Source organism: Eumetopias jubatus, unplaced genomic scaffold (assembly GCF_037043125.1).
Source record: "Eumetopias jubatus isolate StellerSeaLion01/CBP00866 unplaced genomic scaffold, mEumJub1_p1.0 scaffold_7, whole genome shotgun sequence".
NCBI classification, from domain to species: domain Eukaryota; kingdom Metazoa; phylum Chordata; class Mammalia; order Carnivora; family Otariidae; genus Eumetopias; species Eumetopias jubatus.
In genome coordinates, this window is record NW_028274813.1 from 33,162,680 (window position 1) to 33,181,490 (window position 18,811).

General features: G+C 44.4%; 1 protein-coding gene across 1 annotated transcript; it reads right to left on the reverse strand.

Annotated features, from left to right (window-relative positions):
* Nucleotides 1-9,092: 9,092 nt before the first annotated feature.
* RDH12 (retinol dehydrogenase 12) lies at nucleotides 9,093-17,387 on the reverse strand. Its single transcript, XM_028101539.1, has 7 exons — nucleotides 17,320-17,387; nucleotides 15,576-15,694; nucleotides 14,923-15,078; nucleotides 14,164-14,268; nucleotides 12,890-13,099; nucleotides 11,448-11,637; nucleotides 9,093-9,195 (listed from the first exon to the last, which is right to left on the reverse strand). The coding sequence occupies exons 1-7, from the start codon at nucleotides 17,385-17,387 to the stop codon at nucleotides 9,093-9,095; spliced, it is 951 nt and encodes a 316-aa protein (XP_027957340.1).
* Between the last annotated feature and the right edge of the window lie 1,424 nt (nucleotides 17,388-18,811).

The following is an 18,811-nucleotide window of genomic DNA, read 5'->3' on the forward strand; positions in this document are numbered from 1 at the left end:
GACCTAATCGTTGGCATTTTATGTTTTAAAGTACACCTAGGTTTGAGAACAATGCTATAATGAGTTAATCAGTCACAGACAGTGACAGTGGCAGCCCACGCTGTCTACTGAAAGTACTAATTTTTATATATTGAAGTACAGTTGACATACAATATTGTATTAGTTGCAAGTGTGCAACATAGTGATTCAACATTTATATACATTAAGAAGCGGTCATCATAGGAGCGCCTGGGTGGCTCATTCAGTTAAGCATCTGACTCTCGGCTCAGGTCTTAATTTCAGGGTCATGAGTTCAGCCCCATGTTGGGCTCTACATTGGGCATGGAGTCCACTTAAAAAAATTTGAAATGGTCACCATAATAAGCATAGCTACCATCTGTCACCATACAAAGTTGTTACATATTATTGACTATATTCCCTATGCTGTGCATTAAATCCCCATTATTTACTTATTTTATAACTGGAAGTTTGTATCTTTTTATCTCCTTCACCTATCTCAGCCATCTGCCCCTCACCACCCCTCTGGTACATACTAGATAGTTCTTTGTATCTGGGTCTATATCTGTTTTGTTTGTTCATTTGTTTTGTTTTTAGGTTCCACATATAAGTGAAATCATATGGTGTTTATCTTTCTCTGACTTATTTTACTTAGCAAAATACCCTCTAGGTCCATCCATGTTGTCGCAAATGGCAATATTTCATTCTTTTTTATGGCTGAGTAATATTTAATTGTGTGTGTGTGTATATATGTGTATACATGTGTGTATATACCTACATATATATGTATATGTAGATGAATGGATAAAGAAGATGTGATATATACATATATATGTATACTATATGTGTATATACTATATGTGTGTGTATATATATGTATATACTATATGTGTGTATATGTGTATAAATGTATGTATATGTACATATGTATGTATAGATAGATGAATGGATAAAGATGTGAGATTATATATATATATATATTTTTTTTTTTTTATCCATTCATCTATCAATGGACATTTGGGTTGCTTCCACATCTTGACTATTGTAAATAATGCTGCAGTGAACATAGGGGTTCGTGTATCTTTTCAAATGAGCGCTTTTGTTTTCTTCAGGTAAATACTCAAGTAGAATTGCTGGATCATATAGCATTTCTTTTTTGGGGGGTAGTTCTATTTTTAACTTTTTGAGGAACTCCATACTGTTTTTCATAGTGGCTGCACTAATTTGCATTCCCACCATCAGGAAATCATTCATTTTCATTTCCAAGGAAAATGTGAAAATACTGTGCTTTTTAAAAAATGAAATTTATTTCCTATCAATCCTTCCCAGGGGCAACCTCTTTTATGTGTTCGTTGTAAATTATTTTAGACCTTTTTCTGTGCTTTCACAAACTTATGTATATACCCACAGAAAATATTTGGTATCATGATATATGTGTGTAATCTTTAAATATAAATCTTATCTCCCACACACATTCATCATTCTGCATTTCATCAATCTATCCAATCGTGTGTGTGTCTTCATATATGTGTGTATATACTTTTTAATATAATTATTTTTGGAGTAATTACCCCAAAAGCAAGTATACTAGTACTCCATTGTATGATTATATCAAAGATTAGTTTTCCCCAAATGGACATTTAGGTTGTTTCCACCTTTTTGCTAGTACGAAAAATGCCTCCTTACACATATATGTTAATGTTACTGCAGATATTGGGGCGCCTGGGTGGCTCAGTTGGTTAGGCGACTGCCTTCGGCTCAGGTCATGATCCTGGGGTCCTGAGATCGAGTCCCACATCGGGCTCCCTGCTCAGCGGGGAGCCTGCTTCTCCCTCTAACCCTCCCCCCTCTCATGTACTCTCTCTCTCTCCTCGATCTCTCAAATAAATAAATAAATCTTAAAAAAAGAATGTTACTGCAGATATTAAAAAGCAGAATTGTGGAATTGAAATGGCTTCACCATTTCTTCCACTCATACCAGCAGTATATAAAAATATCTACTTCCTAGACTTTTACCAACATTTTTTTAAAGATTTTATTTATTTATTTGACAGAGAGAGAGCACAAGCAGGGGGAGCAGCAGGCAGAGGGAGAGGGAGAAGCACATTTCCCACTGAGTAGGGAGCCCAACGAGGGTCTCGATCCCAGGACCCTGGGACCATGACCTGAGCCGAAGGCAGATGCTTAATGACTGAGCCACCCAGGCGCCCCAGCATCCAACTCTTGATTTCAGCTCAGGTCATGATCTTAGGGTTGTGTGGGCTCCACGCTAAGCATGGGGCCTGCTTAAGATTCTCTCTCTCCCTCTCCCTTTGCCCCTCCCCTCCTTCTCTCCCTCTTAAAAAAAAAAAAAGTGAAAGCTTTTTATATAATATGGCTACTACTTCTTTGTCTGAGATACATCCATCACTGCTGCAGATGCCATGGTGTACCAACCAGATTCCCCACTTCAGAAATGAAACACCTATACCCCAGATGCTGGGAGTGTTGGGAGCTGATAGCACTCAGCTCAGTATCTCTCTAGAACTTGCCCTCATCAAAAAGAGCCACCTTGCCCAGGTCATGCCCCCTCCCTGGCTCCCTGGAAGCTGCCCACATCCAGTGACTGGGCAACGTGGGTGTATAAAGGCCACCCTTCTTTCCTCAATACAGGACAACTCTGTTCCAGAGCTCCCTGTGAGTTGAGGATCACTGAAGCCTTTGTTTTGACGGCACCACTAGTCCACTTTGCCCTCGGCCCAACCATACTTCCATCACTCCCCCATAGTTACTGGTCCCAAGAGTACTCCCAGCAAGCTCCCTGTGTGCCGTTTCCCAGGATACCTGGCCTAAATGACATGTATGTTCACCAATATCACTTGACTTTTAACTTTATTTCTGGTGTGTTTTTTAGATGTATCCCAACATTCCCATATGCTTTTTGCTCTTCATGTCTTAAAAAGGCCTTCCCTATTCTAAGGGCTTAAAGATATTCTCCTACATTTTCTTCTAATTCTTTTTACTTTTTTTTTTTCTTCTTAATCCATCTAGTATTTGTTTTTTGAGTGGTGTGAAATCAGGAATCTAACCTTATTTTTCATTTGGATAGCTATTTGTCTAACACCATTATTGAATAGTCCATGTTTTTCTCATTGATTTGAAATGCCACCTCTACAGCAGTCACATCCTCGCACTCTTCCCCGCACCACAGCTGAATGCTGTGAGTGAGCATCTGACCCCAGCCAAATCTGAGGTTCTGTTTTTTTAAAAGATTTTATTTATTTATTTATCTATCTATCAATTTATTTATTAGCAAGATAGAGAGCATAAGCAGGGGAGAGGGGCAGAGGCAGAGGGAGAAGCAGAGTCACCACTGAGCAGGGAGCCTGACTCAGGGCTCAATCCCAGGACCCTGAGATCATGACCTGAGCCGAAGGCAGATGCTTAACCGACTGAGCCACTCAGGTGCCCCCTGAGGTTCTTTAAATACTAAAAATAGGAAATTCTGCAGTGCCTCTCCAATGGTAGACAGAAGGAGGTGTGAAGCTCGATGGTTTTCCATAGTCAAGTTTCTTGCCACTTACTCTGAAGTGAAGTCCACATCCAGAGTAAAGGAAATATTGTAGAGAGAGGGGCAGGGGGATGCTTGATGCCTGATCTCTAGTTATTTCTGAGCTACATCCCTGCCCTTTCCCACTTTTCATATCCAACCTTTCCTTGAATTTATGAGCAAAATATTCTGTTATTTGGCTTAAGCTTGCTCAAAATGGGTGTCTACCTTGTAACTAAAAGAGACCAAATACACATGGTGGGTCTTCCAAGGTTTGGAGGCATGGCAACACTGAATACAGAGCTGAGTTGGACAAGGGCTAGTTACCAGCCAAGGTCATCTGTGACCGCTAGTCTTCCCTGAGGTAATCTGTGCTCTGGAACTGTTTGCTTCTTGACTTTATACATATCTTTGGTTTCCTTTTCCTTTAGTTTCCCAGACAAGTTTTATTTTTTATTTTTTAGAATTTTTTAAAAGATTTTATTTATTCCAGAGAGAGAGAGAGCAGAGGGAGGAGCAGAGGGAGAGAGACAACCATACTCCACACTGACCACAAAGCCCAACACGGGGCTCGATCTCAGGATCCCAAGATCATGACCTGAGCTGAAACCAAGAGTCAGATGCTTGACTGAGCAACCAAATGAGCTACCCAGATGCCCCCAGACAAGTTTTATTTTTAAGAAATTTAGGCCAGTCTCACTTGAGTCAAAGGGAAAAATTTTCCTCACCTGGGCTAGGCTAGGTAAGGGTTCCAGAGTATAACAGAAGCCAGGAATCATGAAGGCAGTGGGCCTGCGGCAGCTAGAGAGACACTTAGGAGCAGAGAAGTCTGGGACAACAGTGATCCCTGAGTCCTTCTCATCAGGAGCTTGTCTCCTATATCCTGAGGGGCACTCTGCCAGGCAAGAAGCCGTATCCAGAGCATGAGTAGTCGGGAAGGAAAATGACCTCTATGGTCATGGGAGAATCTAATGAGAAGCAGAAGTTGAACAGTAACTGGGTCACCAGATTCCTAATGTTGCCTGTGCTGGGCCAAGGGCTTTCCTTTGCTTGGTTGTTAACTTGGGACAAGTCTCTTCTGGAAACATGACAAGAGGCCAGGGCTGGTACTTGTTCCTCACCCAGGCTGAGCAGACTAGACAATGCTTTTGGTGTTGAGCAGGAAGTTACAGAGGTGCAAGATGAAGCCTAAGCACATGGTGGTTCCCCAGGAGTGGCGTGAGGGAGACTGTGTCTCATGGAAGTGCCTGAAGGCCACAGGAAATGACAAGAGTCTGGATCTGCACAGGGGAACAACTGTTGTTTTATATTATGAAAATACCATCAGCATGTAAATCAATACCCACACCTAATTTTTTTTTTTCTCATTTTTAGTATTCTTTGCTGCTCAGCTGTCATATATTTGGTGTCACAACTGTCAGGTACAAATGCATCCAGGGATGCCTAAGTGGCTCAATTGGTTAAGCGGTCTGCCTTTGGCTCAGGGCGTGATCTCTGGGTCACGAATGGAACTCCCCCACCCCCCCACCCCCGGCATCAAGTCTGCTTCTACCTCTGTCCTCTCTGTCCTTCCCCACCCCCCCATGCTCTCTTGCATGTGCTCTCTCTCTCTCAAAAGTATAAATAAAATTTATATATATATATATATATTCCCTGACCAAATAACATTTCACAGGCTACTTTAAGTGAGAGGCAGTATATTTCAAGTAGAGTCATTCTTTAGGAAAGAAGGGATCTATAGTATGGAAGTTATGATTAGGGAAATTGCACTGGAGCAATATCTAGGTTTTCCAGAGACCAGGGTTAGGCGATAACGCACGGGATGGTCACACCCCCACTCCAAAACTCAAGAGGAAGGATTTCTCCACCAAACACCATGACCTTAAGGTTAGCCCTCAGCCCCCAAAGTTCCTAAGGCTATTAGACTAGGGAGAGCAAAGTCCTACCCTCTTGGGTGCCAGATTCTCATGCAAATTGCCTTCATCTGTGTCCCCAGCTCATCTGGATTCCTCCTAGCATTAGACCCCAAGGATCTTACATTCAAGCTGCCATCTTGGCCCTGAGGTCTAGGCTCTACTCCCAAACTATTCTCAACCCCTGTACTCCAGATTGAGGCTAAAAGCCCCTTGCCTCCAGCAATTGACCCCATGTTCCCTGAGTATCTTAGAAAAATATACAAAGAGGTTTTTCATATTTCAGATATTTGATGCAAATCCAAAATAGGATGACCTTCATTAAGCCAGTCATGCTAGCAAGTAACCTGGCAAACATGGTTAAGTTTATAAAATGTAATAGCCCAAAGGATTCTAAACACATGTAATGTAAGGATTCTATATAGTTTAAGGAACAATCTTTGAATGTGTTATCACTGTGTTCTCTGTGAAAAAGATGTTCCATAGAAGACTCCAATTTCATAAAAATGACTATATTTGAATGTGTGACAGTGGAGGAACCCAGCCTTGGGAGCAGGTTTACTCGAGAGCTGTACACCACCGATCCCAATACCAGTGTTGTCTGGATGTGGCAGCTGGAGCCAACTCCTTGCAGCCCGTGTGGCTTTGTTTCTTCTGCTTACAGCCAGCCCCCTCTGACACGCATAAACATCCCCACCCAAGCCCACCCCTCTTGCCTCAATGTGCCACTGCTTAATAGCCCTTAAACAAGCACACAGGTTTGAGTCCTTGTTCTCACACCCATGGTCTGCTTGTTCTCCCTGCTGGGCAGAGAGCAACTCTGCATGCTTGGCCTTCCATGGCCCCTACTCCTGGTTTTTTTATTTATGCTTGTTCCTCCAGCCCGGAGGACACATCCAAGATCATCCATGCCCTGCATGCTCTTCACCAGCCCTATCTCCCATCTTGGCATGGTCCTTGCCTGTTTTGTTTTGTTTTTTCATCTCCTCTTTTTTTCCCTTTATTTTTCGCCAGGCTTTCCATGGGACCCAACAGCCTGTGAGGCACAGATTGTAGGTCCCAGTAGTGAACATATATTAGTTGATTACCCAGTATTACCCCCCCACCCACCCCTTTGCCCATTCATGTTCCTGGATTTTTCCTTTAGGGAATGTGTTGCTTCCTCCACCGAGGGAAACAATAGGGCACAGCAATTAAGAGAGCAGATTCTAGAGTCAGACTACCTGGGTCCATTCCACCACTTAACCGGCTGTATGAACTTTAGCAAGCTACTTCAATTCTCCATGCCTCATCAGTAAAATGGAGATAAAAATAGTACCTACCCCAGAGAGTTCATGTGAGGGTAGCTAATCCTAATTAACGTAAGTGCTCTATGTTAGCTACTATTCTTCCGCACTGGGTAGGTTGGGATGGCCCCCAGCTCAGGTGTGGATAATGATTGACTTAAGCCAATTAACATAGCCCATCTGTAGTATTCATTCAGGCCAATGATGCACAAGGAGTTTTGCTGGGGCTTCGGGAAAGAAAAGTTTCATCTTTTTTCAGGACCGTTTCTCTTTCCCTGATTTGCACAAACCAACAGTAAAAAGACATTTGTGAGACGAGGGAAAATTGAACCCCAAGAATTAACTTCTATTCAAGAATTATTAATGTTTTCAGGAGTGACAATAGCATTGTGGCTGTATAAAAAAAAAACAAAAGTTCTGGGGTGCCTGGGTGGCTCAGTCGCTAAGCATCTGCCTTCGGCTCAGGTCATGATCCCAGGGTCCTGGGATCGAGCCCCGCATCGTGCTCCCTGCTCGGCAGGAAGCCTGCTTCTCCCTCTCCCACTCCCCCTACTTGTGTTCCCTCTCTTGCTGTGTCTCTGTCAAATAAATAAATAAAATCTTTTAAAAAACAAAAACAAAAGTTCTTATTTGGATATGCACATTAAAATATTTTTGGGTGAATGTACAATGTCTGGAATGTGTGTGAGAATATCCCACCTCACCCCCAGAAAAAAATGTCATGGGGGAAGTTGACAAAACGTTAACCATGTTGAAGCTGGATGATGGGTAGTTACATGGGGATTCATGATACTACTTGTTATGCTTTTATCTATTTGAAAATCTATGTAATAAAAAGGTTGTTTGGGTTTTTTTTTTTTAAGTCTCCTTGCTATGGAAGGAAAGGGCATTTTTGTCCCCAGGGGCCCTTTGGATGCTTTAGAACTAGAACCAATAACATGACTTTTTGTGTCAGTCAGCTGAAAGATCAGGCACATCTGCACCTGCCTCTTCTTGGTGAACTTTAGCCCTTGAGGCAAGAAGCAGGTGGTAGAGACACAGCATAGGAGAACAAGGGAGGCCAGGAGATAGAAGAGCTTTGATTTTAGGTCAAGGATTTATCAGGACTGGTCTTTGTGCATCTATGTATCAAATTAAATGAAGTCCTATATTACCTCTGGCCTTAATCTATAGCGGAGATCAGCATCTGTGTGATTTAAGTCCCTCTGGTGACACCTTTGATGATAAAATGGGAGAGCTGGAAGAAACTAGAATAAATATCCAATTGAACTATCTTATTTTGCACCCAGATGCAATATTATAAGAAGGTTATGGGTGGGTGGGTCGGGTGAGCTACTACTCATTAAACTAGAAGGCTGGCTTCCCCACTTTGTTCCATTTCTCCCTGGCTACCCTGACAAAATAAATAAGGCAATAAGATGAATGCACAATCTTTATTTTCTCTAAAATTTTAAATGATTTTTTTTAAGATTTTATTTATTTATTTGACAGAGACAGAGACAGCGAGAGAGGGAACACAAGCAGCGGGAGTGGGAGAGGGAGAAGCAGGCTTCCTGCCGAGCAGGGAGCCCGATGCGGGGCTCGATCCCAGGACCCTGGGATCATGACCTGAGCCGAAGGCAGATGCTTAACGACTGAGCCACCCAGGCGCCCTCTAAAATTTTAGGTAAAGAGAACTTCGTAGAAAGAAACCATCTATGTGATTAAAAATGAGAAGGCCCAAACTTACTCAATATTGTATCAATTATATCTCAAATCTAGAAAAAAATTTTTTCAACTTCTTAAAAAGAACCAGAAAGAGAACATGGGAAGGTCCAGCTTCATGTGGTGGCTCCAGGATGCTCAGAGAAAGAAACCAAAGTCGGCCAAGAATAAGCCAAGATTTTCCTGAGTTGGTGTAGCCTCTGGAGTTGTGACTAGTATCTCAAAGGAGATCAGCCCAGAGTTTGGGTCTATAGCCCTGGGAAATACAGTATGTCACTCTGACGCTCCTGTCACATCAACTGAGCATGCTGGCTGGCATTTCTGGTATTGGAGAGGAAACTGACCTAATTTCCCACACTCTTCTGCCATCCCTGTGCCCAGCCTGGCATCTGGCCAGTCTTCCTGCCCAGAGAGGGCAGCTGACTCTGCAAGTCTTGGAGAAGAATGCTCCATAGGTGTGTGAACATCTTGTTCACCATGAACCAGCCTCACAAGAGCGATGGGTGCGCAAAGGTTTCCAGAAGAGTGGGGAGAATTGGAGCAGGGCAGGATTCTCAAGAGCAGCCAACCAGGAGGATGGTCCTTCCAAGGTGGCCTTCTCCTCGGTCCCCTTTCATTAAGGCATGCACTAGGCCTGATAAAGCTGTGGCCCCTCCACCAGCTCTACTCCCACTGGATTCCTAGAAGCTCACAGCTGACATTCCACAAGCGCTCGGCCGTTTCGTTATCTCGAGCCTTTGGAGACACCCAGGCCTTCTTGCAGTCACTGGAGGGCAGAGAAAGAGAATGAACATCCAGGAGTGGAAAACGACAGTCTGGAAAAGTTTATGGCCTCTTTCTTAGAATATATTTCTAAATGTGTAAGATACATCGAATGAAAAGGAACTAAGTGTATTGAAATGCAGTTTTAAAGTATTTTAAAAAACAGGTGCATGATAGAGTAATAAGGAGGCTTCTTTGTTAATGTATTCTATAACAAGAGCTTGCGCTGCGTCTGATAGCCACCAGCCTTTGAAGCAGGGGTCAGCAGAAGTGACACCGTGAGACATCTGCACCAATTGCCATGTGATGCGAAAATATTTAGTTTTATTGGTGACAAAGGCACAGGTATCACTGCGACTCCTGCAGTTTATGGTCTACATTTGTCATCAAAGGAAATGTCAAATTTCAGGGGGAGGTTAGTGAAATTGAAGACACAATTATCTTCCCATCCAACTTCACAGACCCCTTGAATTCTATCCGTAGATCCACCTGTGCCCCATGTACCCCAGCCTAAGCACCCTGTTCTCTTTTGTTTTGGGGGGAGCAGAGGATGGGGGAGGGGCGAGATGGAGGAGGAGGTGGGGGCAGAACATAGCGCTCATGGTGTTTCCTTTAAATAGTTTTTTTTTAATTATAAAAGTTCTGTACAACACTTGGAAAATAAAGTGCTGATAAGGAAGAAAAGCCTGTTTACTTATACTCTTATTTGCTTTGTGCATGAATATAGACTTTCTCTGTTCCTTCTACACAAAACTAGAATCGTATTGTATCTAGTATTGAGGGAGGATATCTTTCTCTTGTTAAAAATGTATATTTTAGGGACACCTGGGTGGCTCAGTCGGTTAAGCGTCTGCCTTCGGTTCAGGTCATGATCCCAGGGTCCTGGGAGTGAGTCCCACATCGGGCTCCTTGTTCAGTGGAGCCTGCTTCTCCCTCTGCCTGCCACTTGTGCTCTCTCTCTGACAAATAAATAAAATCTTTTTAAAAAATGTATATTTTAATTATCAAGTTATAAGAAATATGTGACTTTAAAAAAAAAATTTTAATAAGGAAATACCTGGAATAAAAGGTTAAAATCCTCCTTCACACTCCCCTGACTCTCAAACTCCCTGGAAGTAACTACTACTTACAGTTTGTTGTGTATCTTTCCAGACTGTCTTCTATGTATTTACAATGAATACTTACATAGTTCTGTATTGCAGTTTTTTTCTCACAATATTATATCACCGACATTTTTTTGATTAATTGAATGTTATTTGGAAATGTTTTCACGACTGTGTAATATTTTATCACATACTCAGAGCAGTGATGTTAAACACCTACATTTCAGGGTAGCATTGTCTCAGAGAAATATGATGTGACCCACATGTGTAATTTTAAATTTTCTAGTAAAATTTTTTAAAGTGTATTTTATTTATTTTTTTTAAGATTTTATTTATTTATTTGACAGAGAGAGAGACACACCAAGAGAGGGAACACAAGCAGGGGGAGTGGGAGAGGGAGAAGCAGGCTTCCCACGGAGCAGGGAGCCCAACGCAGGGCTCGATCCCAGGACCCTGGGATCATGACCTGAGCCGAAGGCAGACGCTTAACCAACTGAGCCACCCAGGTGCCCCAAAATAAATAAAAATCTTAAATAAATAAATAAATGGTGTGCCAATGAACAGCCTTGAACAAATGGGATGGAATAGCAGATTGGGGTGGATCAAGTCATGGAATGGGAAGGACATTTAATCTTGGACTTCCTTTTATTCCCAACCTCTGATTGCCCATTGAGTCTGTGGCGAGATTCAACAGTGAAATGTCTATTTCTGCATTCCAACAGATGGTGCCCGTGTTGGCACTACTGGGAGAGAGTTCACCCAAGGAGAGAGGTGACCTTGCCCCAGTGCTTTGTGCTAAGTGGTATTAAAGAATTCATGAAAGAAGTCGGTCAAAAGCTTCAAGGAGGAGAGAAAGGATCCAGAGGGCCTGTTAATGTTCTTTCCAAGGCATAACCAATAGGGACAGTCTTTTCTAGAAGCTCTCAGAAAGCTACAAAGCTTACCTGGAAATGTGGTACACAGGTATAAAACAAAAGTTTCTGATGCGAGCTCCCTTGGAAAAGTAACAGCACTTGGTTTGCAGGCCCAGCCCAAACCTGATTCCATGATCAGGCACAAACTTGGCCACTAGGGTCGGGTGCAGCGCCCAGGGAGCCCTGTGCCTCACCACATACCCAGGTGATGGAGAAAAACCAGGACCACCTCCATGTACCTGAAGTACTTGCCACTCAGTGGCTCCAGGCCCTCAGCCAGGGCACAGTGCAGGCTGGTCTGCGCCCCTTCCCGTGCCGACTTGACGAAGGGGGAGAAGATCCTCCAGAGCAGGCACAGCAGGAAGGAGTGTCGGACTATCTCAGAGCTGACGACGCCTGGGTGCACAGCGTAGGTGGTGACCCCCATGCCTAGGGCAAAGGAAGCACAGTTAGTTTGGGGGCACATCTGAGCCCAAAGAAATAGCTCATCTCCTGCGGCAAAATGCACAAGTGGGAAGGGACTCAGGGAACAAATCCCCAGGTTCAGAAGGTGCCTCTCCTAGCCAGGTAGAATCTGATAGGAATTAATTGATCTCTCCCAGAAAGATCTATTGCCTTCTCAGCCTTCTGTGAACCACAAGGAGTGCTTGATTGAAGGTCCTTCTATTTCAATGTCACCTTTACTCTGTGGCTTAAGTATTAATAATAGAAAAAAACACAGGTAGTAGTACTAGTAGTAGAAGGAGGAGGAGGAGTATCAATTATTAACAGTGGTATCCTTGAAATTTCTATAGAAGGGGCTTGGGGGAAGCAACTAGTTAGAAGGCAGGAGGCTAGGACCTCATTTTGAGCTGCAATTGTTGGGCAAGTGCATTTTATGGGGTATAGACTGAGGGGTGTTGATGGAGATAATGGATGTTAACATGACCCCAGGGCACCCCTGGTGCCTCTACTATCTTTAGTACTTATTATGACCAGGGGCTGTCCTACGGGCTCCACGGGCGTTATCTCATTTCGTTCTCAAAGAGGCTTGGAAGGTGTCCATTTATAGTTGTGGAAACTGAGCTTTCATCACAGACAGGCTATGTAAATTGCCCAGTCATACCTAACAGGCTGTAGGACAAGGTCTGAACTCTGATGAAGAGTTAAGAGCATAGACTCCAGAGCTAGACTATCTGCATTGGAATCCTGGCTCAGCTAGGAAACTTGCTCGGTCAAGTTTCTTAATGTATCTGTGATGAGATATAGCTATCTCTTCATTTGTAGAGTGGGGGAAACCTACCTCATAGGAATGTTGTATTAAATGAGTTTAGACATGTATAATAATATGGCACATACAAAACTCTCAATTATTATTATCATTATTATTTCTTCTAACAATTACCCTACTCATCTACCTTCTGCATTCTGATAGTAAATACCATTGTTCCCAGACTCTGACTGATTCCTGGTGGCAAATGGTCTCCAGATTTTATAGATTCCTAACCCTTGTTCCAGTTTAAGCCTCACGAGGACAAGAATTGTTTTTAGTCTGTTTATAACCTCATTCTCCTTAGTCTATAAAGCTACCACTGAAAGGTGCATGTTTGACATCTTGACTTCAGAAGTTTCTGTGAATCTCTAATCTAAACAGAAGACCTTGCTTTTGCTATCTCAGCCATGGCCCTTTCTCCAGACTTACCTTGGAGCCTCTTGGCCAGCTCACGTGTAAAAAGCACATTGGCCAGCTTGCTGTGGCAATAAGCCAAACCTCGGTTGTAGCGCTTCTCACCCTGGAGGTCATGAAAGCGAATCTTGCCAGCATGGTGAAGCAGTGATGACAGGTTTACCACCCGTGAAGGGGTGGACTCCTTCAGCCGCTCCAGGAGCAAGTGGGTGAGAAGAAAGTGACCTGCGAGGAGAACCAGCAAGGGAGACTGAAGAGAGGAGTGGTAGCCCAGACTCAGGGGGTAGAAGCTGATGATAGGACTTCAGCAATAGCTCACTATCTTCTGGGTATGAACAAATTTTGGTGCTGTGATAACTCAGTGCAAATGATCATTTAATGTGAGCTAGTGTGTTCCTACACTAGCTAGGCCCAGAGCTAAACTACAGGTAAGGCAATACAGACTTAATCTGTATTTATTTGTCCCTCTGCCCTGTCCCAGTCAGAAGAAATGCCACCTGCTGGCTTCTGCCCTCCCTTTGGCCATGATCACACAACTGAGGGTCCAGGTACATTCATGTACAGAAGGAAGGATGGAATAGTCAGGGAAAATAATTTGCCTAAGACCAGAGAACATGTTCCATGATCTCCTCACTAGAGCCATCACCTTGAATTCTGAACCCCAGCCTCATTCATACCTTAGGTCTTCAAGGTCTGCCTCCTCCATGGTCCGACCCTTGACTTCTTGGCCCTCAGTTATAGATGTGACCCTCTCCAGCCAAACACAGACTCCTGCACCCACCATGCCTGACTCTGCTTGGCAAGCCTTGCACTACCATGGCCCCAACTGAGAATGACATTCTTCTTGGTATCTCTCAAGTTTTGGGGTTTCTCTATGGTACAGGTAGGAGGATCTCACTTTTCTGTACTGGTCAGTGGAAAAATAGCAAAAAACCAGTATGTCCAGTCTATTTGAATCCTGGGGTCTAGGAATACCACTAGAGATTCTCAGCACTCGTATAGGGTCATCTCCATACAGAAAGCAAGATGGGGTTTATCTTGTTTTTCAGTCACTCGAAAATACTTACCTGGGCACCTGGGTGGCTCATTCAGTTAAGCAGCCAACTCATGATTTTGGCTTAGGGCATGATCTTGGGGTCCTGAGATCAAGCCCTGTGTCAGGCTCTATGCTCAGTGGGGAGTCTGCTGGAGATTCTCCCTCTCTCTCTGACCCTCCCCCCCAACTTATTCTTTCTAACTCTCTCTCTAAAATGAATAAATGAATCTTAAAAAAAAAAAAAAAAACTTACCTAGGTGATTGACTCCCAAGTGGGTTTCAAAGCCATCAGCTGTCTTAGAATATGGACACATCATCACCCCTGCATTGTTGATCAGAATATGGAGCTGCTTTTCCTCTGTAGAGCAAAACCAAGGAGACCCTGTAATTAGCACAGAGCCTACTAGCTGCCTGTTGCAATTCTGAGTATTTTCTCCTTGCCCTCGGATCTATTTCAGTGATATTTAATAAACACTGTCATTGGGTTTCTAAATTTAGCTACTGATATCTTCCTGGACACCATTCATTTATTCATTCATTCATTCAGCAAATGTATACTGAGTACTGACTCTGGGCCAGGCCCACTAGGCTATGCACTGGACATAGAGTCATAAAACAAGACAGACACGGTCCCTGTCCTTCATTAATTTCATAAGACTTGGTGGAAGCTAGTCATTTTCCAAAATACAGAAGAATTCTGGCAACAGCTAGTGCCTGTGGCCACAGAAGGTTGATTCTCAGGATTAGAGAAGAGAGTGACATCAGGGCCACACCTTGAGGCCAAGCTGCAAGCCCAGACGGAGAGCCTGACTTCCCCATTGCTGAGGAACAGGATGATAAGGATCCTGCCCAGCTTGTCCACTGCCAGTTCCTTGCCCTGATGGTTCAAGTGGCAGAACCTGCCCAGGGGGATTCATGGTGGCTCTGACGTAAGGGTCCCAGGTGGCACAGGGTGGAGCAGCCACTCCCACACCCAGCTTCCTGCTTTTCTGTCTGCTCGCAGGGGCCTTACCTGCCAGAAAGCCCTCAGCAAAGCCTCGGATGGATTTGGTATCAGATAGGTCCAGTTTCCGCACCAGCACCTGGGAGTTCTTTGTATCAGCTCGGATTTCACTGGCTGCAGACTCCCCCTTCAGGACGTCTCGGCAGGCAATGTATACTCTGGCTCCTGGGGCCAAAACAAAGAGAGAATAGTATGTTCAGACCCGAGGCTGAAAGAGAGGATGTAAGCTTGTGACTAGGGGACAGAGCATTCTCCCAGCCCAGCCATTCCCTATATGGTGAGTGGCTAGTTTGCTGCCTCAGGATTCTCACAAGTAGAACTGCTCAGTCCCTTTGCTGTCAGCTTTACCCAAGCCTGGGAACCCTGGTTTTTACACGCTGATATTTAATGTTGCTTGGTACCTCCTTTTAGCATAACTGATTTGACCAATATTATACATGGACATCATTATTTCCCTTTATACCCTAGGGAAGGAGAAGTGGGGGTAGTTTGTTTAAGGGTACAGAGTAAGTTGGTGTCAGAGCTGGACTTGAATTCCAGGTTCCTTGAATTCCTGACCAGAACCTCCAAGCCCAGGAGGAAAGAGATGGAAATGTGGACAGAAGTCCCAATGAGAAAGGCAGGACACACTGTCCTATGAACATGGAAGGGGGACGACTTGCCTCTGCGAGCCAGCTCTCTGGCCGTCTCCTTGCCGATGCCCGTGTTGGCGCCGGTGATCACCACTACCTTCCCGGGAAGCTGCACGTTTGATCTACAAACCCCACCAGCAAAGAACTTCCTACAGGCAAGGGAAACAAAAGCATTCATGCACCATCCTTCCCAATTCCAGACTGAGAGCAACATAAAATCCATCCAGCCTCAAAGACAAATTTAAGTTGTCATCAGGAGACCCAGAGAAGCTAATCTTCAGGGGACACTCTTTTCCCACTGGGCATCCTGCTCATCAGCTCAGGTTGGAAGGTCATGTGTCCAGAAACTACAAATGATCATTTGGGCGAGCTGAATAAGTGCTCTTGAGCCAGGGCCGATGGAGACCTCCCTTGTTAGATAACACAGATGCCCAGCCCTCATCTAGAGGTTCCCAGAGGTCAGCTTCCTCCTCTAACCTACATTCAAAACATATGGATGATGAGCATTAGTGGAATCAGTGGTCATGAGCCCTAGGTCTTCGATAAGCATCAACAGTGAGGGCGCCTGGGTGGCTCAGTTGGTTAAGCGACTGCCTTTGGCTCAGGTCATGATCCTGGAGTCCCGGGATCGAGTCCCGCATCGGGCTCCCTGCTCGGCAAGGAGTCTGCTTCTTCCCTCTGACCCTCTTCCCTCTCGTGCTCTCTATCTCTCATTCTCTCTCTCTCAAATAAATAAATAAAATCTTAAAAAAAAAAGCATCAACAGTGAGTAATTGATTAACAGCACTACAAATACAGTCTCGGGCTTCCTCTCCAGTTTTAGAGAGCCGACATCTTCAGAGGTTTTCTGCTGTCCTACTAGAGATTCCATTCTAGCCACAGCACCCAGAAAGAATGTTCAGATGTCTGTGCAGAGAGCATCCTCTCACATAAAGTTGATTTGACGAGTTCCAAAAAAGAGGATGGGAACAGGGCAGAACTAATATTTCCTGAGCATCATCTGACTGCCCGGCACTAGGCTAGGCACTTTCTGTAGGTAACTTACTTCAATCCTCTTGACCACTCCATCATTAGCCCCATTTTATAGTGGAGAAGACTGAGGGTCAAAGAAGTTCAAGTCACTTGCTAACGGTGGCAAAATTGGAACTTAAACCCAGGTTTCTATGCCAGGACCTAGAGCAACACTCTGTTCCTGATATGTCCATTTAATCTACTTTATTGTCAGCAATTTTCAAATTTTTCACTCAGAACACACATTTCTGTGACACCTTCAGACATCCCACAGCAGAAGACCCATCCCGAGTCATTAGTTGAGGGAAGTCTCAAAGGTAAGAGTTTGTTTCCTTTGCAAAATGCCTGGTATTTAACAATGAGTCCCTCAGCAATGACCTCCCATAATAACCCAGCAGGGCTACCTTGATCAGGGGCAGTGAAGAAAGGACCTAGGGACCTTCAGAGAAACCCAAGGGAATGGAGTGAAAGAGCAAGCACTCCCACCTCAGTTGTCTGTCAAGTGACTTCATAGGGTCAGCTGTCCACAGCATCCGCATTCAAAAGAGCCCCTTCTCTCCCAGCCCCAGGTGCTTCCTTCCCATTTTCCACCAGGGTAGTCCTGACGACCTCCTTCCTGCTTTTTCTGCCCTGACCTTCCCTCCCTCAGCCTCCATCCCTTTCTCTTCTTTCAGCAGCTGAGAACTCATCGACTTACAAGCTCTGTGTCTCCCAATCCAGGGCTTTACAAAAATATTCCATGAGTTACTGAAATAAGACAAACCTGATGGATGGAGCTCTGAAGTACAGGAAAGAAAGGAGGGAGGTGAGCAGTCCCAAAATAACCAGCATCTTTTCAACTTCTTTAGTTGTTGCTGCTTTAGCAAAAGCAACTTGGACTCCAAGTCTGGTTCAAGCTCCTGGTCTGACTCCAACTCCTGGCTGCTTGGCGCTGCCTCTCCCTCCTCAGGCTCCTCCCGCTCCAGGGTGCTCGGCAGCCGCCTGACTCTATCTAAGCTTGGCCCAGAATCCTATTTAAATCCGAGAGCTGTCAGAGCACAGCCTGCTGGGAGTTGTAGTCCTCGGGGAAGAGGACAGTAGAAGGGGCAGAGCGTCACACTTACTGGCAAAGGGAATGAGGGAAAAGAGCAATGCTTGCTAACTCTCCACCCTCAATTATTTCGCTTATCTGGGGAACGTGTTCTCCCCACATCCCCCACCCCTACTCCTGCAAGACAATATTTTTAACTTTACAACAGACCCAATGACTCTTGGAATACAAGTGTGATTAAAATAGAAAGAAAGAGAAGGCAGAACCCCCCCCCCCAGGGGAATGGTGAAAAGTCAGGAAGGTGGTTTCCCTTGGTGGGAAAGGTGTAGAGACTGGGAGGGGGCATGTTGGGAACTCCTGTGGGGATAAGTGTTCTGTTCTTTGAGGTGGGTACTGGTTACAGAGGTGTGAAAATTCATTGCGTCGTACACTTGATTTGTGCTCTTTTCTGTGTTTTATGTTATACTTCAGTGACGTTAACACACATGTATACATGCCAAGGAAAGAGTTTCAGTGCATGGGTTCTAGAGTGGAGTTCCTGGTTCAGATCCCAGCCAATCTACTTACAAGCTCCATGGCTCTGTGTAAATTATTCAGTTTCCTCACTGTGCAATGGGTATGGAAAAATGCTTCAATAAAGTATTTTTTTATTTTTTTATTTTTTATTGTTATGTTAATCACCATACATTACATCATTAGTTCTTGATGTAGTGTTCCATGATTCGTTGTTTGTGCATAACACCCAGTGCTCCACGCAGAACATGCCCTCCTTAATACCCATCACCAGGCTAACCCATCCCCCCACCCCCCTCCCCTCTAGAACCCTCAGTTTGTTTTTCAGAGTCCATCGTCTCTCATGGTTCGTCTCCCCCTCCGACTTACTCCCCTTCATTCTTCCCCTCCTGGTATCTTCTTCTTTTTCTTTTTTCCTAACATATCCTCCATTATTTGTTTCAGAGGTACAGATCTGTGATTCCACAGTCTTGCACAATTCACAGCGCTCACCATAGCACATACCCTCCCCAGTGTCTATCACCCAGCCACCCCATCCCTCCCACCCCCCACCACTCAGCAACACTCAGTTTGGTTCCTGAGATGAAGAATTCCTCATATCAGTGAGGTCATATGATACATGTCTTTCTCTGATTGACTTATTTCACTCAGCATAACACCCTCCAGTTCCATCCACGACGTTGCAAATGGCAAGATCTCATTCCTTTTGATG

Excerpts from the sequence above, each read along its gene's own strand:
- RDH12 (XM_028101539.1), bottom strand. The coding sequence starts at position 17,387 with ATGCTGGTTATTTTGGGACTGCTCACCTCCCTCCTTTCTTTCCTGTAC. Across the intron at positions 13,100-14,163 it reads CTTGGGAGTCAATCACCTAG|GTCACTTTCTTCTCACCCAC; the intron begins GTAAGTTTTTTT and ends TTCTCCTCGCAG. Across the intron at positions 11,638-12,889 it reads GCTGGCCAAGAGGCTCCAAG|GCATGGGGGTCACCACCTAC; the intron begins GTAAGTCTGGAG and ends CCTTTGCCCTAG.